This window comes from Pan paniscus, chromosome 21, assembly GCF_029289425.2.
Source record: "Pan paniscus chromosome 21, NHGRI_mPanPan1-v2.0_pri, whole genome shotgun sequence".
NCBI lineage: Eukaryota > Metazoa > Chordata > Mammalia > Primates > Hominidae > Pan > Pan paniscus.
The window spans coordinates 52,813,773-52,838,425 of record NC_073270.2 but is presented as its reverse complement, the minus strand read 5'-3'; the positions used below and the strand labels follow the sequence as shown (position 1 = coordinate 52,838,425).

The following is a 24,653-nucleotide window of genomic DNA, read 5'->3' as shown; positions in this document are numbered from 1 at the left end:
TTGTTATTAACAACAACAACAACAACAGGTCCTGGAGTTGAGCTTCATATTGGTAGTGGGCTGCCTAGAAGGCAAGGCACAAAAGGAGGAGTCAGGGCAACTCCCCATGAATCCCTGGAGGAAAGCTGACTAATTTCTTTTAGAATCCCTTCCTGGCCACAGGCAAAGGCTCTTGACCACCTTGCATTTGCCTAATACCAGCTGGAAGAAAACAGAGTTCAGAGACTGCGGAGGAGGGTGGTAGGGGAAGGGAGGGGTTAGGAAAGAGGCAGCAGTCACTGGCTGCTCCAGCTCTCTAGGGAATTTCTAATGGATCCACAAGATGCTGGGAGATACAGCTACCAAAGGGATGTTCTGGCTCTGAGCACTGGGGAGGAAGAAATGGAAAGGAAGTGAAGAGATGACAGCCTCCAGCAGCACATCCCTTGATTGGGAACAGAACGGGAGCCCAGTTTCTGTCTTAAAATTCAAACAACCTATTTTGAATCATTCCCCAATCATTTTAGCTTTGTTGGGCTTAGTTCCCCCAAAAAACAGCAAGTCCCCACTCTGGCTGGTACTATTAATGATTTTGGCTTCCTGCATGGTATGCAGCATGATGGCCACAAGCAAAGTGCTGCTGGTTCTTGTCATGGATGTTCAGGGCATCTTGGCATCCAGTGCCCATTCACTGGACATCCATGGGCCTTCATACTCTTCTGGAAGGATTACTCCAGTTTCCTTTGGGGGACCATCCTCCCTCTCTCACTCTATTTGGTTGAGGTGGAGCTGATCTGCCCCTCCTTTCCCAGGCCAGGAGTGGGCTCTTATTTGGCTGGCCAATCAGAGCTACAGAGGTTGGCATATGGATGGGCACGTGACCCAGTTTGGGACATTGAGATTAAAGCCTGGAAGTTGTGCTGGAATGTGGGTACTAGAAATTTCCAGTTTTTAGTTGGGATTGCTGAGAGGGAGTTACCACATGGAGAAAATTGGCTAAGAGATACAGAATGACCTAAGAACATTGCTTAAACATCTGGATCCAGCCAGACCTGAATCCCAGGTATCCCTGGGTTTTTCAATTATTGTGCTTCAATAAATTTTCTTTGCAGCTTAAACATGCTGTACTTCAAACTGAATGTCATACTTGATGACAGCTATTAATAACAAGTTTCACATGGCTGCAGTGCTGGGGAAGTACAGAGAGAAAGAACTGTGAGCCAGAAGCTGAGGCCATGAATTTTGGTTCTGTCATGAATATCCCACCAACTACACAACTTCTGTAGGTCTCATCTCAGTCACTCTGTCTGCAAAATGGGGCTCACACTTCTCCTCTACATCCTTATTACTTCTCTGACATCCAAGCTTAGAGCCATAGTGCAGACCTCTCTCTGGAGCTTCAGACCTACAAATCCTGTTGTCCCTTAGGCCTCTCAAACATAACTAATTTTATTTTTCCTCATCAGTTTTCTATTTAATTGTTTTTCCTTTTACTATACAGTACTTTGGGCTAGAAATTGCTAGTTGTCATCTAATACCCATTCTTCTTTTCTCCCTCTCAGAGTAATAGAATCTCTAAATTTTAACTGGCCATGACAGCCTCAAATAAAGAGTACATTTCACAGACTCCCTTGCAGCTAGATGAGGCCATCTGACCAAGTTCTGCCCAATAGCATAAGAGCAGAAGTGATGCCTGCAACTTCTGAGTCTGGCCTTTAAAAAAGTGGGGCTTGCTGGGTGTGGTGGCTCAGGCCTGTAATCCCAGAACTTTGGGAGGCCGAGGTGGGAGAATCACTTGAGCCCAAGAGTTCGAGACCAGCCTGGGCAACACAGTGAGATCCCATCTCTACAAAAAATTTTTAAAAATTAGCTGGGCATGGTGGCACTTGCCTGTTGTCCCAGCTACTCAGGAAGCTCAGGTGGGAGGCTTGCTTGAGTGAGGAGTTTGAGGTTACAGTGAGCTATGATTGTGCTACTGCACTCCAGCCTGGGCAGCAGAGCAAGACCCTGTCTCTAAAAAAATTAATAAAAATAATAAAAAAAGAGGGACAAGAAAATAAAAATATCAAAAGAGAGGGGCAAGTCCCCCTTTTCCTATTCTTGCTTACTGGCTGGAATGCAGACATGGGGGTAAGCTATGATTTATCTTGCCAATGCTGGTGACACCCCAAAAAATGGCAGGGAATAAGACTGTAGAGGCCGTGGTCTCTGGTGCTGCACAGCAGTTTCCCCAGCTTGAACTGCTTCCATCTGGACTGCTGGGGAGTGAAATAAATTTGCATCTTGTTTAAGTCACAATTATTTTGGGTCTCTCTGAAGGTTGCTAGATTTAGCAAATGATAATACTCATTCATTCCTCACCTTAGCGAGAGCTGGAGGAGGGAATGGAAAATTCTAGGAGAGTCATGAAGATGGCACAGGTGATCTGGGTGCTCTAAGAGCTTTTCACCTCAGTTTTCCCTGGACATCCAGAGATCACACAAGAAGGCAAGTGAGCTTGAGTCTGATTCTCATGCTTTCTTGGATGATCTTACTCCCTCTGAGCCTCAGTTTCTCCTTATGGACGATGGAGACTAACTGGACATGATGATCTCTCAAGTCCTTCCAGCTCTAATCTTCTATGATTCTGTAATTCTAGGATGGATGTTGAAACTCAGATACCAATGGGGCCAGAGAGTCCCAAGAATGGGTTAACCAGGCCAGGTGGGGGCTGCGATGGGCTGGAGAATGTCCACCCCCACTAAAAGGGCAGTCCTCCTCTGCTCCTGTTGATTGCGGCCCCAGGGGAATGCAGGATTGCCAGATTTCTAATTTTTCAAGAAGAGCTGGAAATCTAGATTGTTTTGGTCTGTGCAATCTCCTGATTTTTAAATGTTGGCGACACATTCACATTTTTTCAAACACTCTGGGGGCCAAAGAGAAATATCTGCAGTATGAATTTGGCCAGCGGCCACCAGTTAAAAATTTCTGTTTTGATACTATTTTCCTTCCTTCCTTCCTTCATTTAACAAATATTTACTTGACACCTACTAAGTGGGAGACACTGTTCCATGCACTGGTGATAAAGCTATGAACAAAACCAAACCAAACCAAACCAAAGGTCCCTGTCCTCGTGCAGCTTAACATTCTAGGGGATCACCCTGATTCATTCATTCAACAAATATTTATTGAGCAATTCTGCCCTGTGTACTGCGCGTGGTTGGGGAAATAAAAAAAAAATGTTCATGGTCTCTGCCCTTATGGTGCTTATAGCCTAGAAGGAAGACATACAATAAACATAATTATGACATGAATGGAAAACACAGTTATGAGGACAGACGCAATTTAGATGGAGAGGAGTACTGAGGAAAGTCCTCTTGGAGGAAGCTACGTTTTAAATGAGAACTGAAAGATAAGTAGGATTTAACTTAATAAAAGAACATTCTAGAACATCTTAGATTATAGCAGAGGCTTCCAGTGTGCCCCAGCTCCACGTCCCCTCAACTGTCACCATTCCTGTACATATACGAAGAAACCTTCCACAGTTAGCATTTGTGATGCTCTACCCTGGGGCTCTCTTTTTATTGATTGATTGATTGATTGAGACAGGGTCTTGCTCTGTTGCCCAGGCTAGAGTGCAGTGGTGCGATCATAGCTCACCACAGGCTCAAGCGATCCTCCCTTCTCAGCCTCCTGAGTAGCTGGGACCAAAGGTACACACTATCACACCAGGCTAATTTTTAAGTTTTTTAAAGAGATGGGGTCTCACTATGTTGCCCAGGCTGGCCTCAAGCAATCCTCTCACTTTGGCCTCCCGAAGTGCTAGGATTATAGGTGTCAGCCACCAAGGCTGCCCTCCGCAGCTTCTTGGGGACAGGCCAGAAGTGCAAGGAGACAATTTCCAGGAAAAGCCTTCGACCCTTAATGGAAGGGAATTTGCAGGTAAATATCCCAGCTCCCTCACTCCTTGGGTGGGTTAACACTGTCCCTGGTGGGACTGAGCCCCAACTGCCCACGGCAGTAACTATTATATTTGTGTAATTTGTATTGGCTTCCTTTCCCTCCTTGCCTGAATTCCCCACTACTTCCTGGGATTACCTCCCAGATAGATTACTCGCACTCACTCTTTATCTCAGGATCTTCTGGGAGAAACCCAGCAGCGATGGGAGAGAATGTGGCAGGTTCAAGGACCAAAAACAACTCAGGGTAAGAGCAGGAAAGGAGGCTGGAGAATGGGGCAGGAGGCCACTCATGAAGAGCCTTGGAGGCTGGGGGTAGGCTTGTCAATGGGGAAGCCACTGAAGATTTTTCGGCTGGAGAGTGATATGGCCAAGCTTGCATTTCAGGATGACTCCAATGTAGGGGGCTGCAGTGGGCAAGAGTAGAAGCTGGGAGACCAGATAGGAAGCCGAGTTGGAGGTGAAGGTGGCTGGAATTGGGTGGTGAGGTGGGAGAGAGGTGGCTCGCAGTGAGGAATGGCATGGGCCAGGGGACATGGGGCCCAGAAAGGAACTCGGGGCTTTGTCTCTGACTTGAAGGAGCCCACAGTTTGGTTTGAGGAATGTTGGTGAGACACAGATACAAAAATCATACCCAAGATCACACATCCCTACACAATCCATACTAAGTGAGTTGTTGCATGGAGCTATGGAACTTCACAGCAGGCTGCCTCTAAGGGCAAGATGAGTGAGTGCCTGTGTCTCAGGGGAGGTGACTTTACAGGATTGGTTAGGAAAACCATAAAACACCACGACTTAGCAGGCAACTTACTACTGTGGCCCCTTTGGGATAGCCCAAATTTTTGCAATGGCTGTGGAGCCCATTCTTCAGTGTTTTCAGCAGCTCTTGACTCTGCCATCTTTTACCTAAGCTGTGCACAGTCCAAAAATGCATGCCGGATTTCCCACAGGCACTGCTAGACATATTAACGGCATTCCTACACGGCAAGAGATTTCTGCACCACCAACACCATTTTTATATTCTTTACAACATAATGGCAGACGATAAATCTATCTTGCTAATTACACATCCAGCTTGTTATAACCCCCATAAAAAACATGAGCAGCTGGAAAAGCCATGAAGTGATGTCAAATCATATTCCTGGTCTCTAAACAGAAACAGAAATATTTTCCAGGCGCTGGCAAGTCTCAAGGTTCCTACCCATGCGTGGAAGCAGCTGCCAGTGGGTCACTCACCTCTGAGGAGATGAAAACTAGGCTGTCGTCTTAAGTACTGCCCTTCCACCCCATGCGTGCCCCTGAAGAGATGACAGATGTCTAGGGCATCCACTCGTCGTCTGTTCAGTAGCCCATGGGATGAACCCAAATAATTGGCAAGGTTTGAGTTTTAGCAGTTGAGTTCATTTTTGCATTATTAAAGTGGTTTCAAGGTCTCTTCCATCCACCACGATTCAGCCAATAGCATTTGCCTAGAATTCTAACTAGATGGTTCCCCGACATAATTTGTTGATGATACATTTGCAAAACGATTGCTAAGATCCACACTGGAGCTGACAATGCCTCCCCCTTGTCTCAAAAAAACAGAAGGAAAATTAAATTCATCTGCCGGAGACACTAGGCTAAACAACAGGGAAGAAGAAAAGTACTTTACCTCGTTTTCTAGCTAGAATTACTGGCTTTGGCTGCAGCATAGCCCACTGTCTTAGGAAGGGAGACAGCTGAAGACAACAAGTGTATTTCCTATCAAGTAAATGTTGATTGCTTCAAACGTTGGAAGAAAAGGCATGGGAGACAATAGAAGGGGAAGCTAATTAAATTTTCACATGGGAAAGGAAAATGCCATAGGAATTTTTAAACCTGGGCTGACCCCCAAAGGGCAGCTTTTGTTGGAGAAGCTGCCTCATAAACTGTCCGCACAATTCCCAGGACAAACTGGCTGGACAGTAATGTTGAAAACAAAAAAAGAGAGAGAGACAAAATGGATTCTTACCTTCCCGTATCTGGATGCAAAAGTCCCCGTGAGTAAGGAGTGAAAAATAATTATTGTCTCATCCAAGTCCCACACGAACACACGCTGTGATGAAAGAGAGGAAGAGAATGGAGACAAATGGACTCACGTGCATCTGACTTAATGTCTGCAGAAATTCATTCCCTTGGAGGAAAAGAAGTCTCGAAAAACATTATCTTTAGTTACAAAACATGTAACTCACTGATGTGTCATGAATCCCCATCCAACCTTATCTGTGTCATGTGTACTCGGATGCCCAGTTTTTGGGCTCTTATCAACTCAAAAGATGTCAGAATCAAGAAGTCTGTCCTTGCCTTCCATATAAAAGCTCAAAAAGGAGGATTCAGGCCAAAATCAACAACGAAAATCATATAACTCGTCTTACAAAATGAAATACTACCATTTTAAATTCACTGTTCACCATACGCTCAACTATTTCTGTTTTTAGAAAGTCTGGTGATCACCTCTATAATTCTAAGTAACATATTTATACCCTGACTTACTGATTTTTCAACTTGAGACAATATCTTTTGACTGGGCAGTCTTAAAAGATGAGGATTTAACTCATGGAAATCTCTGTTGTTTCTCTGGAAACTTATGTGAGTTTCCTTTCTCATATGTGAGTCCCTTTATTCCAATTCTCCTTGGACATTCTCCCTTGGCTAAAAAGGTAAACAAATATGGAGCTATAGATATGGGAGTCCCTACCTTTTCCCATACATCCTCCCCGCTCTAATGTCTATCAGCTGTAGCTTTACTTTCATATTGTCCATGAGGATAAACTTGTTTGTACATTGGTTTTATAACTAAGGTTAAATTTTCTGCACTCTGCCTACGTCAATTTTAAAAGTTCGTAACTAGTAATACACATTTACATTTTGTGATTATTGTTCACTACAGAGCCAAGTAATATGCTAAGATTGCATTGTCTTCTCTATGTGTCCAATGTCATATCCCCAGATTGATTTTAAGGAGAATGCCCCTACCATTGCATGTATTCTCTTTACTTGTACTCCATCATAATTAAAATCATGTCATATCTCAGTTTGTTCATATATGTATCATACCTGTCTGATGTAACTTTTTTGGTTTTGTCAGAATTTATTAATTTTTTCTTGTTTGCAACAATGTACCTTCATTAAAATGTCAAATTCAGCCACACACTCTATATTGGAGATATCTATCCTCAGTGATAGAAACCTCCAATGTGGACTGGATCATTTTTAGGCTTGCTGCAGACTTCCCTTCACTGTATTTCTGGGTTGGATCCACTGTTTTCTGGATCCCAAGTCTCTCTTCCTTGGTTTTCTTCCTTGTTTTGCTTGAATACATCCTTAAGTTGCTTTTCCTGAAATGGTACATGGAAAGTAATCTTCCTGAATTCTCGAATATCTGAAGTTATCTTTATTTTTCTCTATAGTTTCTCTGGGTACAGAATTCCAAGTTGAAAACAATATCCTCTAGATCTTTGAAAGAATTCTTTCATCATTTTTTTTAAGTGTCCAGGGCCACTGATGAGAAATCTGGTATTTCACTGTTCCTCAGTCCTTGTAGGTTTTACCTTTTTTTTCTTTCTAGAATTTTAAAGGATCTTTTCTTTACACTTGGTATCCTCAAATTCCATGAAGATATATCTGAGTATGGTCTTCTTTTTAACGAATTCTGTTTGGCACTTCAGCATTTTCAACCCAATGACTTGCATCTTTCTACAGATCTGAAAATTTTTATTTTCTTATTTCTTTTAATAATTTTCTCCCATCTTTTCTACTGTTTTCTTTTTGTGAAATTCCCAATAGTCAAATCAAACCTTTTGGGTTGATACTGCCTTTCCTTGTAAACAATATTTTTTAATAAATCTGTCTTTTTGATCTGTGTTCTGGGAGATTTCTTAAACTTTCTCTTACAACCCTTATTAAATTTTTGATTTTTGCAGTAATTAAAAAATTTCCAATAACTTTTTTTCCCTCTGAGTGTTCCTTTCCCAGTAGCCTCCACTTCTTATTTTATGGATGCAAGATCTTGAGTTTTTATATGAAAACCAATTAGAATTTCCCTAAGTTATTTTATGTTTCTTAAATTACTTCACTTCTAACTTATCCCATTTATTTACCTTGGCCTTTATTGTTTTTAATTAAAAAAAAATTTTTTTGAGACAGGGCCTGTGTGCAGTGGTGTAATCATCACTCACTGTAGCCTAGACCTCTCCAGGCTCAAGCGATCCTCCCACCTCGCCTCCTGAGTAGTGGGACTACAGGCATGTGGCACCATGCCTGGCTAATTTTTGATCTTTCTTTTTGTAGAGACAGGGTCTTGCTATGTTGCCCAGGCTGTTCTTGAACTCCTGAATGCAAGCAATCCTCCCCACTTGGCCTCCCACAGTGCTGGCATGGTGAGCCACTACGCCCGGCTATTCTTGTTCTTTATTTTTCATACTGTTGATTTTCTTTATTTTTCTGGTGATCATTATTTTCAAGGACAAAGGACCTGACTAACTCTGTAGCTAGTGTTGAGAAGGGGAGGCAAATGTCCCTCCCCAGTATGCAATCTTGAATGGGCCACCTTTTAAAACTCTCTGGAGGTCAATGGCTGTATTAACACAATGGCATTTGCCATGCCTTTGAAAGTTAAGAGAAATATCTAGAATGAAAAAGGTATTAGCATCCCAGATTCTCTAGTACAGGGATTTCTGAAGCAATTAGTAAGGCTAAGTATTATTTCATAAATCTTTTGGACCAGTTATATTTATGTGCATATATATGCTGGGCCATCATAGTAAGTATATTTCTTATTACGGGTCATGGTAAAAATGTTTGAAAATCAGTGTTTGAGAAGGACCTTCTGCGATTCAAACATGCCAAGTCCTAACTTATCTGAATTCACTGGGGTTGAACTTAGGAAATTAAATTTAGAAATTTCAGTAACAGAATTTTTAAAAATCAGCAAATATTTTCAAATTTAGTGCAGGCTCCCTTGCTTTATCCATTAAATCCTCTCTGAAAAAAATCCATCCCTTTCTCCTACTACCTTACCATCCTCGATTCTTAGTGGGTAAGTTCCTGGTGGCCATTCTGCAGGTGACCCTATTCCCTAGGCCATCATGGTGCAGACCAGGGTGCGTCCTTAACCATGGGTGGGTCAGAGACCTTTTTTTTTTGCAATTTAAAATTGGGGCTAGGAAGAAAGTAATTGTCTTTTGGGGAGGGCTATTGGTGGCCAAGTTTAGCCATGTGATCTGAAGGGGAGACAAGGGCAGCGTAAGGCACATGGATGTGCTTTGGTCAAGGATGGACATCCAGGCCTGCGTGACTCAGCAAGTTTGGCGTGCAGGTGCATACCTCCACTTGTTATATAACCTGTTTGTGTAGTTCATACTTGGCTTGCAGTCACTACTGTCTTTAGAAGATATAATTGCCCTGCTGACGCTGTGCACAGGGCACGGCTCTTGGCTCAGTTTGGCTCAATGTGGCTCTTGTGCAGGCGCTGGTGCCCAGAGAGGGAATGAAGCTACAGGCCCCTGTAAGGGAGAATGACTGTTTTGCAGATAGACAGAGGGGAGCCACAGCACAGCTTGCGCTGGTGCCCAGAGAGGGGAAGAGTTAAGCTGCTGACCCTGAAGGCAAGGGAGAGCCGGCTGTGCGGCTGCAGCTGTCAGGGCAGCAGGAGCCGCAGAGCCGAAGCAGACAGCCGAGATAAAGGTGGACAATGCGAGACAGCTAATGTGAGAAAGCTGCTGATGAGAAAGCTGCTAAATAAAACTACATTTCACCTCCTATGGCCCCCTGAGTGTTCTTTCTACCCATCCACCCACTCCCCTCGGACTTCAGCATGGGCTGGACCCAGACCCCGGGATCTGACAGGTAGTCTCCAGAGACAAGAACAGAAGGTGAAAGATACAAACAAACTAACACTTTACCAGGACCTGGTTTCATTGGGAGTAGAGGCAAAGGAGGAGTGAGGAGGCCCAGAGGAGAGCTGTGCCCAGTAACTAGCACATGAAGGCACTGCCAGGACACTATAGTTTGGGAGTTCTGTCATCTTCACTGTGGCAAATGGGAAGAGAAGGCATACATGCAGTTTCTTGTCCCTGTCTCCCTTGCTGGTTCCAGTGCCTCGCTGATACTCTACTCTACTTCTGTCCTTAAGTTCTAAGAGAGGCCCTGTATCCTTAAAATAAATTCTGCTTTTTCACCTAAGTAGCTCAAATTGGTCCCTGGCACGTGCAGCTGAAGGATTTTAACTAATACATGCTCAGAATTTTCCTCCTTTCCACTTCCACATAATTTCTCTCCCGTGGGCTTCAGTCATTAGCAAAACAGCCAAAGACTTAAGAGGTGTGACCCAAGCAAACCTTCTATGATGACATTAAGCACAGAAGTGAAACACAGCTCACACCTTTTCAATGGTTCTTGCCAGTGGTACTTATGCTGAAATCAAGAAGCAGATGTTTCCAGAATAATATCACCCTATAATCCCTGACTTCTATGCCATAACCCTCCCCACCTCTTTCTCAGTTTAATGGAAAAATCTCTCTCTACCCCCGCCGTTCCCCTATGGAGAGCAGAAAACATGTTCGGTGACTGAATGATTTTCTTGTGGGGAGGGAATATTATGTATGTGTGGCTCTCTGTGTTTTCGAAGCTCTGCAACTTCAAGCTGGTAGTAGAGTCTAGGAATATGGGAAGGCAGACAGCAAGTACAACCTGACGCCAATATGTTTTCTTTCAGTCTTTTGCAAAGGCCTAAACCCACTGAAGGGATTGTGCAAAATCTCCTCTATTTGGGGAAAGGATGGAGCTTTAAAAATAAGGCAAAAAGCAAGAACAGAATTCCCTGGACTGAGAATGGCCCCAGGAACAGTGGGAACACTTGCTCTGCACCAGGTCTCTAGCATGGATCAAGGCTACTGGTAGACCTCGCGAGGCTGACCAAGTGTAGGGCACCAAGCATGATGTTCAGGATATTTAATATCTTCCAGGGTGATCAGAACTGACCCCAGCTATAAACAACTGCTACAGGTGAACTAGGGACCACTGGCTAAATATCAAATGCCCTGAACATGCTGAAGTCAGCATGTGTTGCTTGGAGGTCCCGGTCCCCACCCCTAGCTTCCAACCTCAGGGCTTCTGAAAAGAGCATCCTAGTTTTCCTTCCCCATTGTGTGCTATTTTGGTGGTGCTGTCAATTAAGGGGTAAGACCCAAGCTAGGCCACTGGGATACTGTCTTCTTGGAATCGGACACCAAAGGACAGGACACTGCACTCTAAAATGTTTGCTTTCTGGCATTCCTAGATTTCTCAACAGTGTCTTTGTTACTTTCTTTCTAAACTTGGTTTTACGGCCTCCTCTCATTGTCCTTTCCTAGTAAATTCATTTTTGCTTAAGTAACCAAAACTGGTTTCTTTTTTTTGAGATAGGTTCTCAATTTGTCGCCCAGGCTGGAGTGCAGTGGTGTGGTCATGGCTCAATGCAGCCTCTACCTCCTGGGCTCAGTTGATCCTTCCACTTCAGCCTCCTGAGTAGCTGGGACTACAGGTGTGTGCCACCATGGCTGGCTTTTTTTTTGGTAGAGATGGTGTTTTGCCATGTTGCCCAGGCTGGTTTCAAATTACTGGACTCAAGCAATCTGCCCACCTCGGCCTCTGAAAGTGGTAAGGTTATAGGCGTGAGCCACTGTGCTGGGCCCGGAACTGGTTTCTGTTGCTTGCAACCAAGGAATTGTAGCGAATATTTCAAGGTTCTCAGGCTCAAGAAAGATTTCCATACCCATTGTATAGCATGGAAACACCAGAGAGTGGCTGGACTTTTAGTGACGACTGCAGGCTTTGACAATGAAGGTGGCAGGGGCCACCCAGCCACACTGGACGTCAGAGGCTGGTCTGGTTTCTGAGACCACTTGACCCCCTGGATTCTCATTTAATCCTGGGAGTGGAGCGTCCCTAATAATGAAATGAAATTTCCTACCATCTGGTGGCGTGGGGACTCAGGGTTAAAATTACATTGCTTTTTAAGGAAATGACAAAGGTGATCTTTCTCAGTGTGTCTGAGTTTGTGGCTGAGCATTGCAGCTGCCGCATAAAGTATACAGATTATAAATAGGGATGTGACACTGGTGTACTTGAACTGCCTGGCACTGACAATCCTACCGAGACACCCAGCACACTCAGGCCAGCAACTGACTGCCTTTTTCAAAGAAGTATAAACCGGTGAGTTTGCTCATTTTCCTCCCTTGATAGGACAACAGTAGCTTACTTCCGGTTTTGGGGCATCCATTTTGCCTATTTCTACTGGTACCCTCCCCTAGGCATAATGTTTTGTTTTTGGGAAAATGTCAGTACCTGGCCAATAATACTACACTTGCATAACAAATGACAAGTATAAAGATCTAATGTGCAACACAAGAATTAGAGTTAATAAAGTTATATTGTATTAGAGATTTTTGTTAAATAAGTAGATTTTAGCTGCTTTTCTCAGACAGAAAAAGTAACTTTGTGAGTTACTTGGTAGACTTGGTAATCTGTTTCATGATGATTACCATCTTACTATCTATCTGTATGTATCCCATAGCATCCTGTTGAAAACCTCATGTATACCTGATTAAAAAAAAAAAAAGTCCGGGTATGGCGGCTCACGCCTGTAATCTCAGCACTTTGGGAGGCCAAGGCGGGTAGGTCAGTTGAGGGCAGGAGTTCAAGACCAGCCTGGCCAACATGGTAAAACCTCGTCTCTACTAAAAATACAAAAATTAGCTGAGCATGGTGGCGTGCACCTGTAATCTCAGCTATTCAGGAGGCCGAGGCAAGAGAATCGCTTGAACCTGGGAGGTAGAGGTTGCAGTGAGCCGAGATTGTGCCACTGCACTCCAGCCTGGGTGATGGGGGAGCCAGAGAGAGACTCCACTTAAAAAAAAAAAAAAAAAAAAAAAAAAAAGATTGGAGCATCCCTGACCACTAGTTCTCAGCCTGAGCTGCACACAGGAATCACCCACGGAGCTTTAAAAACACTGATGCCTAGCTTCTACCCTCAGGGAATAGGATTTAATTGGTCTGAGGTGCAACTTGATAATGAAGGTTTCTCAAAGTCCTCATGTGATTGTCGTGTGCAGTCCAGGTTGAGAGCCCCTTTCTGAGAAGTGAGAATCCCAGAATCCCAGAAATAGAGGCACACTCATTACAGCCAGCCTCCACACAGATCAATATCTAAGCCTTATTAGAGTCCCCACCGAGAATGTTTAAAACTCCCCTCCTCCCCCCTAGTTCCTCCAGTGAGTCTTTTCAATTGGTCTGGGATGGGGCCAGGGTATCTGTTTTTTAAAGAGCATCCCAGATGATTCTGCTGGGTAACCAGGGTAGAGAACCACTTTAACCCAGCTGGAAGGTCGGAGGCCCATTCTTTTCTTTATCAGGGACTCTCAGAGTGTGGTCCTCAACCCAGAGCATCATTATCACCTGGGGGCTTGTCAGAAACATAAATTCTCATGCCCTGCCCCAGATCTACTGAATTGGAAACTCTTGGGCAGAGGCCCAGCAATCCCTGATTTCAAAAGCACCATCCCCCACCCCCCAGGTGATTCTGATGCTGCTTCAGTTTGAGAACCTCTCTTCTGTCCTGGCCCCAGGGCTACCTGCTTGGACAACCTCATGCTTCCCTGCTCATGCTTTGTAAACACGAAGGGCGATTCTCCGCCTCGTACTTGGAGAAAACTCTGTCCCCACTCTTGTTTGGGCCTCAGATGGAGATTACGTTCACCAGGTCACACAGAGCCCCTTTGGATTACCTCAATCTCATTGTCCCCTGCCGGGGACGGGTCACTGCTCCTCTTAGACCGGCCTCGGAGCTTCCCGTCGGAGGCCCGGTGCGGCCTGTCTGTGTCTCCCTCTTTCGCTGGCGTGGAAGGTCCATTGTGTGCGTTGTATTCACCTGGCGTAAGAAAGGGAATGGTGGACAAATCAGAAGCTTTGCTGGGTGTCTCCTCCTGGGAAATATCCCAACAGCACCGTCTAGCTCCAAAGCAGTGGGTTCCAAGGCAGCACCAGAGGCAAAGATCTCGTAGGATGAAAACTGCCCTTGGAAGTCCCTTAAATTGCCCATTGGTGACCTTCATTATCTTTCATCCATCCAGCAGACACTTGGTCAGCGGGCACTGCTCCAGGCAGTGGGATTATGTCCTGGTTCTCACAGCACTTCAACGCTAGTGAGAGGAGACAGCCATCAGACACATCGACAAGTAAGCATACACCAAGCCCGGGAGGGAAATGGGCCACAGAGAATTAACAAGTCAGGGGGCCTGGCATGGGGGCTTACGCCTGTAATCCCAGCACCTCCAAGGTGAGAGGATCGCTTGATTGCTTTGAGACCAGCCTAGGCAACATAGCAAGACCCTGTCTCTATGAAGTATAGAAAAGTTGACCTCGTGTGGTGGTGCATGCCTATAGTCCCAGCTACTTGGGAGGCAGAGTAGGAGGGTCGCTTGAGCCCAGGAGTTAGAGGTTGCAGTGAGCTATGATAGCGCCACTGCACTCCAGCCTGGATAACAGAGCGAGGCCTCTTCTCTAAAATCAACCAATCGAGTATTCAATCAATCAGGGTGTGGCAGCAGGGAGGGCTGAGAAGTGACTCATTTATATGGGGCTAGTCAGGGAAGGCCTTGTGCAGGGAGTGAGGGAGGGGCCACTGGGTGCTGTAATGATGGAGGAGTTATGCATTTACAACTCTCTCAATCTGAAATCCTGAGAATGCCTAGACGAACAGAAGGAGGGCAACTCGTATTTATCTGTAGCTGAGCATTACACTCTTCCACCTTTAGAAGATTCCCCTCTCTCTGCCCCAGAGGTAAATGGGGGCTGCATGGGAAGGATTCTCTACTTTCCTCTCCCTACTGGGCTCCCTCCATTCTCTATTTTTTTATTTTTATTTTTATTTTTTGAGACGGAGTCTCGCTCTGTTGCTCAGGCTGGAGTGCAATGGCGTGATCCCGGCTCACTGCAAACTCTGCCTCCTGGATTCAGCAATTCTCCTGCCTCGGCCTCCCAAGTAGCTGGGATTATAGGCACCCACCACCATGCCCAGCTAATTTTTGTATTTTTAGTAGAGACAGGGAGACGAGGTTTCACCCTGTTGGTCAGGCTGGTCTCGAACTCCTGACCTCAGGTGATCTACCTGCCTCGGCCTCCCAAAGTGCTGGGATTACAGGCGTGAGCCACCGTGCCCCGCCACTTCTCTATTAAATGCAAGCCTTTTAAGCTTTACCTGCTGAGAGCTGTCAATCTGAGAAGTAAAGGAGATTATATAGGCGAGAGCATCTAGCATAGGCCTGGCAGTTAGGAGGTGACTTGAATGGAGTTCTGGCTGGAGTCAACCCACGGATATGTGTGGATTAGTGAGAGACGCAGCACAGAATGTGGGTCCTTGCTGCTTCTCACTTCGGGGTGCTCCTGGGTGTGGCCCCACTGAGAGGCTGTCACACTTGTGCCCACCGGCGATTGTCTAGTGGTCCCCAACAAGTGAAGCAGCACTGTCCCCGACCCAGGTCCCAAAGCCAGCATCAGAGCTGTGTTGCTGCTTAAGCACAGATGTTTTAAATGCATGGCTTTTGATTGTACTTTACTACCCTTATTTAGCTAATGAGGTAACTCAGGTTTAGTGAGGTAACTTACTGGACCATGTGTCTGCAAATGAGTGGCAGAGCCAGAACTAAAATTTGGGCCTGTCCTTGTCACTAGAGAGTGACAGAACTGTAAAACAGCATGAACCTTCGAGGACATCCCATCCCGTTTTCTCACTTTACAGTTGCTTGGTTTAGCTCCCAAATGTGTCACACAGACCCCATCCTTCCTGTCCTAATTGCCAGTTCTTGGATCATCAGGGGAAACTGCCTTTGTCTAAAAAGACGTGGCTAGGGGGAGTTTTTTTCTACACTGAAAGAACTATTTCCCTTTAAGACCCAAGGGACTGAACTTTGTTTATTTAATACTTATAAAAGCTTCTTAACAGACTAAGGACATAATAAGACAAGACATGATTTTGCGCTGTCAGGATGGCTGGGTGTTTTCCACCTCCCCAGAGTCTTCAGGATGCAGCATGAGAGATTCCCAAACATTGAGTGAGCAAAGACTTTCCTCTGGAAAAAGAATTTCTTCTCAATTCACAGATGCTGGAGAGCAATGTAAATAAGGTCTTTCCTGGTTCACTTGGTAGTTTAAGGCTACTGGGCTTAGAAAACATTTGTTTGCCCCCCATTAAAACAGGCAAATATTAAAAAGAGGGGTAAATGCTAGTTATCTAAGAAATGTCTAAAATAAGGTCTGTGTGAAACCAATTTCGCAGGGGTACCAAAAAAAAAAACCAAAAAAACAAACAAAAAAACCCAGGCCTTTACCCAAACGTACACATTCTTGAGAATGAGGAGTGATATGGTTTGGATCTGTGTCCCCGCCCAAATCTCCTGTCAAATTGTAATCCTTAGTGTTAGAGGCGGGGCCTGGTAGGAGGTGACTGGATCATGGGCATGGAGTTCTCATGAATGGTTTAGCACCATCTCCCCCTCCCCGGGTACCGCACAGTGAGTGAGTTCTCATGAGATCTGGTTGTTTAAAAATGTGTGGCACCTCCCCTGACCCCCTCCTTCTGCTCTGGCTATGTAAGACGTGCCTGCTTCCCTTTTACCTTCCACCATGATTGCAAATTTCCTGAGGCCTTCCCAGAAGCTGAGCAGATGCCAGCACCATACTTCCTGTACAGCCTGAGGAATGATGAGACAATTAAACCTCTTTTCTTTAGCTGGGATTACAGGCACACGCCACCATACCTGGCTAATTTTTATATTTTTAGTAGAGATGGGGTTTCACCATGTTGGCCAGGCTGGTCTCGAACTCCTGACCTTGAGTGGTCTGCCTGCCTTGGCCTCCCAAAGTGCTGGGATTACAGGAATGAGCCACTGTGCCCAGCCATTAAACCTCTTTTCTTTATAAATTACCCAGTCTCAGGTATTTCTTTATAGCAATGAGAGAACAGACTAATACAGAGTAAAAGTTCAAGGTCACAGTCAGAGATCCACAGGATAGCACAATTTATGTAAACCTTTGTTGGAGTAATTTCATTCTTTTTCTTTCTCTCTTTTAATGTGTTTACTTATTTAACGCATTACTGAGGCACAATTGCTATACAATAAACTAGACATATTTAGAGTACACAATTTCTTAAGTTTTGACGTATGTACACATCTGTGAAGCCATTGCCACAATCAACACAATAAACAAATCCAGCACCCCAAGAATTCCCTTGTTATCCCTTTGGATAAGCTCTTCCTCCAGTTACCCTCCCCAGAAAACCACTAATCTGCTTTCTTTCACTATAGACTTTGGTTTGAATTTTCTAGAGGTTTAAACAATTGGAATCATATAGTATGTATTCTTTTTTCTGGCTTGTTTTGGTCAGCATAATTGCTTTGAGATTCAGTACATGCGGTGTTTATCGATACTTCATTTCTTTTTTTTTTTTTTTTTTGAGACAGAGTCTCCCTCTGTTGCCAGCCTGGAGTGCAGTGGTGAGATCTTGACTCACTGCAACCTCCGCCTCCCCGGTTCAAGCGATTCTCCTGCCTCAGCCTCCTGAGTAGCTGGGATTACAGGCATGCACCACCACGCCCAGCTAATTTTTGTATTTTTAGTAGAGACAGGATTTTACCATGTTGGCCAGGGTGGTCTCGATCTCTTGACCTCATGATTCGCCCACCTCGGCCTCCCAAAGTGCTGGGATTACAGGCATGAGCCACCATGCCCAGCCTAATATTTCATTTCTATTGCTGAGTACTATTCAATTGTATGGATACATCAGAATTTGTTTATCCATTCGCCTGTAGGTAGACGTTTGGGTTGATTCTAGTTTTCAGTTCTAATAAGGCTGCTATGAACATTAATTCACACATTGGTCTAGATGTAAGCTTTTTATTTTTACTGAGCTTGTTTGCTAGGTCATATAAGAAGTAGTGTTTAACTTTTTCAAAAATGGATGAGGCTGGGCATGGTGGCTCATGCCTGTAATCCTAGCACTTTGGGAGGTCAAGGTGAGAGGATTGCTTGACCCTGGGAGTTTGAGACCAGCCTGGGCAACATAATGAGACCCCCGTCTCTACAAAAAATACAAAAATTAACTGGGTTTCGTGGCACACACCCGTAGTCCCAGCTACTCAGGAGGCTGAGGCCAGAGGATCACTTGAGCCCAGGAGGTTGAGGCTGCAGTGAGCTATGATCACACCACTGCACTCCAGCCTGGGTAACAGAGTGAGAACCTGTCTCCAAAAAAAAAAAGAAAGAAACAGATGAATTATTTTCCATAGTGGTTGTACCATTTTCCAGCAGTGGATGAGAGTTCTGGCTGCTCCACATCCTTGTCAGCCCTTGGTATGGTCCGTCTTTGTGATTAAAGCCATTCCAGTGGGTATGTAGTGGTTGTCTCATTGTGAACTTAATTTGCATTTCTCTAATGATTAATGACGTTTGGCATCTTAATCATGTGCTTTTGGCCATCCCTATATCTTCTTTGGTGAGGCATCTATCATCTGTTCAAATATTTTGCCCATTTCTTTATTTTTATTTCTTTATTTTTTGAGACAGGGTCTCACTCTGTCAGGCTGAAGTGCAGTGGCACAATTACAGCTCCCTGCAGTGTTGATGTCCCGGGCTCACACGATCCTCCTGCCTCAGCCTCCTGAGTAGCTGGGACTACAAGCCTGCACCACAACACCTGTCTAATGTTTGTATTTTTTGTAGAGACAGGGTTTCCCCATGTTGCCCACGCTGGTCTTGAACTCTTGGGCTCAAGCAATCTGCCGGCCTTGGCCTCCCAAAGTGCTGGGGTTAGAGGCATGAGCCACTGCACAGAGCCAGCCTGTTTCCTTTTTTTTTTTTTTTTTTTTTGAGACAGAGTCTCACTCTGTTGCCCAGGCTGGAGTGCAGTGGTGCAATTCTGGCTCCCTGCAACCTCTGCCTCCTGGGTTCAAGCGATTCTCCTGACTCAGCCTCCCGAGTAGCTGGGATTACAGGCACATGCCACCACACCCAGCTAATTTTGTATTTTTTAGTAGAGACAGGGTTTCACCATGTTAGCCAGGCTGATCTCGAACTCCTGACCTCAGGTGACCTGCCTGCCTTGGCCTCCCAAAGTGCTAGGATTACAGGCATGAGCCACTGCACCTGGCCCTGCCCATTTCTTTATCAGATTGTTTGCTTTCTTATTATTGGATTTTGAACACTCCTTCTATATTCTGGGTACACATGCTTTATTCGAGATATGCCTTGCAATTATTTTTTCCTGGACCATGGATTTCTTTTCATTCTCTGAACAGTTTTAAATTTGTATGAAGTCCAGTTTATATTCTTTTTTTCTTTTTGGATCGTATTTTTGGTGTTACATATGAGAAATCTTTGCCTAAATCAAAGTCACAAAACTGTCTCCTATGTTTTCTTGTAGAAGATTACAGTTTTATATTTAAGTCTATGATCTATTTTGCATTTTTTGTGTGTCATGTGAGGTATGAAGTATAGATAATCAGTTGTTTCAGGATTTTTTTTTTTTTTTTTGAGATGGACTCTTGCTCTGTCACCCAGGCTGCAGTGTGGTGGCATGATCTTGGCTCACTGCAACCTCCGCCTCCCAGATTCAAGGGATTCTCCTGCCTCAGCCTCCCAAGTAGCTGGGATTACAGGTGTGCGCCACCATGCCTGGCTATTTTTTGTATTTTTAGTAGAGACGGGATTTCATCATGTTGGCCAGGCTGATCTTGAACTCCTGACCTCAGGTGATCCACCTGCCTTGGCCTCCCAAAATGCTTGGATTACAGGCGTGAGCCACTGTGCTCGGCTGTTCCAGCATCTTTTGTTGAAAAGACTGTCCTTTCTCCATTTCTCCATTGAATTGTCTTTTGTCAAAAATCAGGTGACCATATACATGTGGGTTAATTCATTTATTTACTGTGGAGACAGGGTCTTACTCTGTCATCCAGGCTGGAGTACAGTGGTATGATCATAGCTCACTGTATCCCCAAACCCCTGGCTGAAGCAATTCTCCCACCTCACCTTCCTGAGCAGATGGGACTGCAGGCACAACCCACTGCCTGGGTTATTTTTATTTTTTTTGCAGAGACAGGGTCTTGCTATGTTGCTCAGGCTGGTCTCAAACTTCTGGCCTCAAGTGATCCTCCCTCTTCGGCCTCCCAAAGTGCTGGGATTACAAGCACGAGCCACGGCACCCAACCTATTTCTGAACTCTCAATTCTGTTCCATTGATTTATTTGTCTATTTTTATGCCAATGCTGCATTGTCTTAAGTACTGTGGTTATGTACTTAAGTACATTATGTGGTTAAGTAATGTCAAAGTCATTGTGGCTCTTCTTGGTCTCTGCATTTCCATTTAAAGTTCAGAAACAGCTTGACAGTTTCTAAAAAAAAAAGCCTGAGATGTTGATAGAGATTGTATTAATCTTATAGATCAATTTGGGAAGAGCTGGCATTTTAACAATATTAAGTCTTCTGATTCACGAACCAGGTATATATCTCCATTTATTAATGCCTTCTTTAACTTCTCTCAGCAGTTTTATAGGTTTTAGTGTAAAGTCATGCATATCTTTTGCCAAATTTAACCTTGAGTATTTCACATCTTTGATACTATTTCAAATGGCATTTAAAATATTCTATTTCCTGTTGTTTGTTGATTTTTAGATATTCACCTAGTACCCTGCAACACTGGTAAAGTTACTTTTTAGATCTAGTAGCTTTTTCATAGATTCTATCAGATTTTCTACATAGGTGACCAGGTCATTTTATCTCTTTACTTCATGAAGTTTTACTTCTTCTTTTCTTATTTTTAAAAAATTTTAAATTAAGTTAAATAATCATACCTTTGGATGAAAATTATTATATTTAACTGTCTGGGTTAAAGTGAGTTCTTAAATATATTTTCATTAATCATTATTTATATTTGCATGTTACTTAATAATTGGCAGGGTTGGCTGGGCACAGTGGCTCACGCTTGTAATCCCAGCACTTTGCGAGGCTGAGGCAGGTGGATCACCTGAGGTCAGGAGTTTGAGACCAGCCTGACCAACATGGTAAAACCCCGTCTCTACTAAAAACACAAAAATTAGCCGGGCATGGTAGTGGGCGCCTGTAATCCCAACTACTCAGGAAGCTGAGGGAGGAGAATCACTTGAACCTGGGAGGCAGAGGTTGCAGTGAGCCAAGGTCACACCATCGCACTCCAGCCTGGGGGACAGATCGAGACTCTGTCTCAAAATAATAATAATAGGCAATGCATATTTTTTCTTTCTCTCTCTCTCTTTCTTCTTCTTCTTCTTTTTTTTTTTTGAGACAAGGTCTCGCTTTGTCACCCAGGCTAGAGTGCAGTGGTAAAATCTTGGCTTGCTGCAACCTCTGCCTCCCAGGTTCAAGTGATTCTCCTGCCTCAGCCTCCTGAGTAGCTGGCATCACAGGCGTGTGGCACCACGCCTGGCTAATTTTTGTATTTTTAGTAGAGACGGGGTTTCGCCATGTTGGCCAGGCTGGTCTTGAACTCCTGACCTCAGGTGCTCCACGTGCCTGTGCCTCCCAAAATGCTGGGATTACAGGCATGAGCCACCATGCCCAGCCTTTTTATTTCAATTTTCACAGCAACCCTGTAGATGATGATGATGATTTGTTAATTGGACAAATAAAAATTGTGTATATTTATGATGTACAACATGTTTTGATATATCTATATATTGGGGATGGCTAAATCAAGCTAATTAACATTCACTTTTTTTTTTTTTTTTTTTACTAAAAACACTTAAAATCTACTCTCTCAGCAAGTTTCAAGTATATAACACTGATAGGGTTTGGCTCTGTGTCCCCATCAAATCTCATCTTGAATTGTAACTCCCACAATTCCCACATGTCATGAGAGGAACCCAGTGGGAGGTGACTGAATTATGATAAAGACATACCTGAGACTGAGCAATTTACAAAGGAAAGAGGATTAATGGAGAACTCAGTTCCATGTGGCTGGGGAAGCCTCACAATCATGGCCGAAGACAAGGAGGAGCAAGTCCCCATCTCTACAAAAAATTTAAAAATTAGCTGCGCATGGTGGCACACACCTGTAGTCCCAACTACTTGAGAGGCTGAGGGAGGAGGATTGCTTGAGCCCAGGAGTTCGAGGTTACGGAGAACTATGATCATACCACTGCACTTCAGCCTGGGTGACAGAGTAAGACCTTGTCTCTTTAAGAAGGAGGGTCTTTCCTGCACTGTTCTCGTGATAGTGAACGAGTCTCGCAAGATCTGATGGTTTTAAGAAAGCAGCAGTTTGCCTGCACGAGCTCTCTCTTTGCCTGCTGCCATCCACGTAAGATGTGACTTGCTTCTCCTTTTTTTCAGCCATGATTGTGAGGCTTCCCCAGCCACATGGAACTGAGTTCTCCATTAAACCTCTTTCCTTTGTAAACTGCTCAGTCTCAGGTGTGTCTTTATCAGCAGCATGAAGATAGACTAATACAAATACCTTATTTATTAACTATAGTCACCATATTGTACAATAGTTCTTCTGAACTTATTCCTATTAACTGAAATTTTGTATCCTTTGACCAATCTTCCCTCCCCTCCACTCCCCTTTACTCCCTCCCTCATTTCCCTCCCTCCCTCCCTCATTTCCCTCCCTCCCTCCCTCATTTCCCTCCCTCCCTTCCTTCACCTGATACCTGTGGTAATTGTGTCTTCTTTTCTAATTCAGGTATTTCGTGCTATAAGTTTCCCTTTAAGTACCGCTTTAATGACATTCTATAAATTTTGATATATTTGTTTTCATTTTCATTCAGTTCCAAGTGCTTTTTAATTTCCCATTGATTTCTTCTTTGACCCATGGGTCACTGAAATGTATATTATTGAGATTCTGAAGATTTGGGAACTTCCCAAAAATCTTTCTGTAATTTATTTCTAATTTAATTCCACTGCTGTCAGAGAACATGCTTTGTATGCCTTGATTCTTTTAAAGGTACTGAAACTTGTTTTATGGCCCAGAAGATATTAATATTTATCTTGGTAAATGTCCCATGTGCACTTGAAAAGAATGTGTATTTGCTGCTGTTGGGTGGAGTGTTCTACAGATTGCCTGTTACATACAGTCTTTTCCTTTCACTCCAGATCTTGTTTTCCTCTCCAGAGAAAATGACTATTAACAGTTCTTATTGCATCCTTCTAGAAATTCCTTATGGAATATGAGTAAATATGGGTATTAACCTACACTTAAACTTTTAAAAAACTCAGGCTCACATTACCCATGTAATTCTGCCTCCTGCTTTTTTTTTTAACCTATCACAATAGCTCAAAGAGAAACCCATAGTAGCACAAATATATCTAACTTATTCTTTTTAACAGCTGTATAGTATGCTACTGGTGGATGCACCATGATTGATTTAACCTGTTTCCTGTTAATGGCATGGTATCCAGGTTGTTTCCAGCCTTTTGCTATGATGCTGCTGCAATAAATATTCTTTTTTTAAAAAATAAATATTCTTGATGTGACTGACTTAAGGACTTCGAGATGGGGAGATGATCCTGGATTCTCTGAGTCGGCCCAGTGGAATCACAACAGTCCTTATAAGGGGTCGGGGGCAGGAGTTAGAGAAGGAGATGAGACAATGTAAGTAGAAACTGGAATGATGCAGGGTCATGAGCCAAGGAAGGCAGGTGGCCTCTGCAGGTAGAAGGGCAAGGAAGTGATTCTCCTCTGGAGCCTCCAATACTATAACCCTGCTGGCCCCTCGATTTTAGTTCAGTGAGAGCCATGTTGCATTTCTTACCTCCAGAACTGTAAAATATCACTGTGTTGTTTTAAGACACAAAGGTCATAATAATTTGTTACAGCAGCAAGAAGAAACTGATACAGTCTCCAAACATTTCTGATTGTACCATACTCATCAGCAAAAAATTTTCTACTGCACAGATCCATCATATATATTGTAGAGCAAACATAAACAGAAATTGAAAAGGATAAAGGGGATACAAGAAGTTTCAAAATGCATTTTTGTATGTATTTATGTACTAACAGTACAAAACCCTTGTGGTTATCACTAAAATTATTTGCATAATAGTATTAATAAATTTTTAATCAGTAAAAAAATAAGTATTCTTTTTACTTAAGTGTTTGTACCTAGGTCAAAGTTTATCTTTCGGATAAATTCTTAGATGTCGAATAGTTGAGTTAAAAGGTCTATGCATTTTAAATTTTGTTAGATGTTGCCAAATTACACGGAAGAGCCTTCCCAATTTCTTCTTGAGAGATTAAAAAAATTCTTCTTCTCTTGGCAAAGGAAGTTGATCTTAGAAGTTAAAAAATCCTTCAACTTCTTTTTAGATAACTTGTATCATACTTAAAAATGTAAAAAGAAAAAAATCCTTAAGGAACCAATGATTTGGTTTTTCTCTTAAGTAACATGAGATGTTCAGATTCTGCCCTCTATATCAGCAAATTGCCCTGTAATCATCTGCAAATTGTTGGCACTTCACACACACATTAATGCATGTCAATGCAGAGTGTCCTGTGGCGAGGATGGGGTGCATGGGGGATGTGAGTGGTGAGAGCACCAAAATACTATATCCAGGCAGTGCACACAGTGAGTGTGATCTGTCAGTAAACCTCTGGAGCCTCTGGAGTTTGGAACCAACCACTCAAGGATATCCTGGATAATTTCAAAAGTA

At 43.6% G+C, this 24,653-nt stretch overlaps 1 protein-coding gene across 2 annotated transcripts in view; it reads right to left on the bottom strand.

Moving 5' to 3' along the window:
- The window catches only part of EYA2 (EYA transcriptional coactivator and phosphatase 2), a 293,763-nt gene that overhangs the window by 84,988 nt on the left and 184,122 nt on the right, over nt 1–24,653 (bottom strand). For both annotated transcript variants that reach the window (XM_003826012.3, XM_034947752.2), the window contains exons 8-9: nt 13,700–13,842; nt 5,908–5,991 (exon numbers count right to left, since the gene is read on the bottom strand). In XM_003826012.3, the coding sequence (XP_003826060.1) occupies nt 5,908–5,991; nt 13,700–13,842 (227 nt within the window). The remainder of the gene's footprint in view (nt 1–5,907; nt 5,992–13,699; nt 13,843–24,653) is intronic.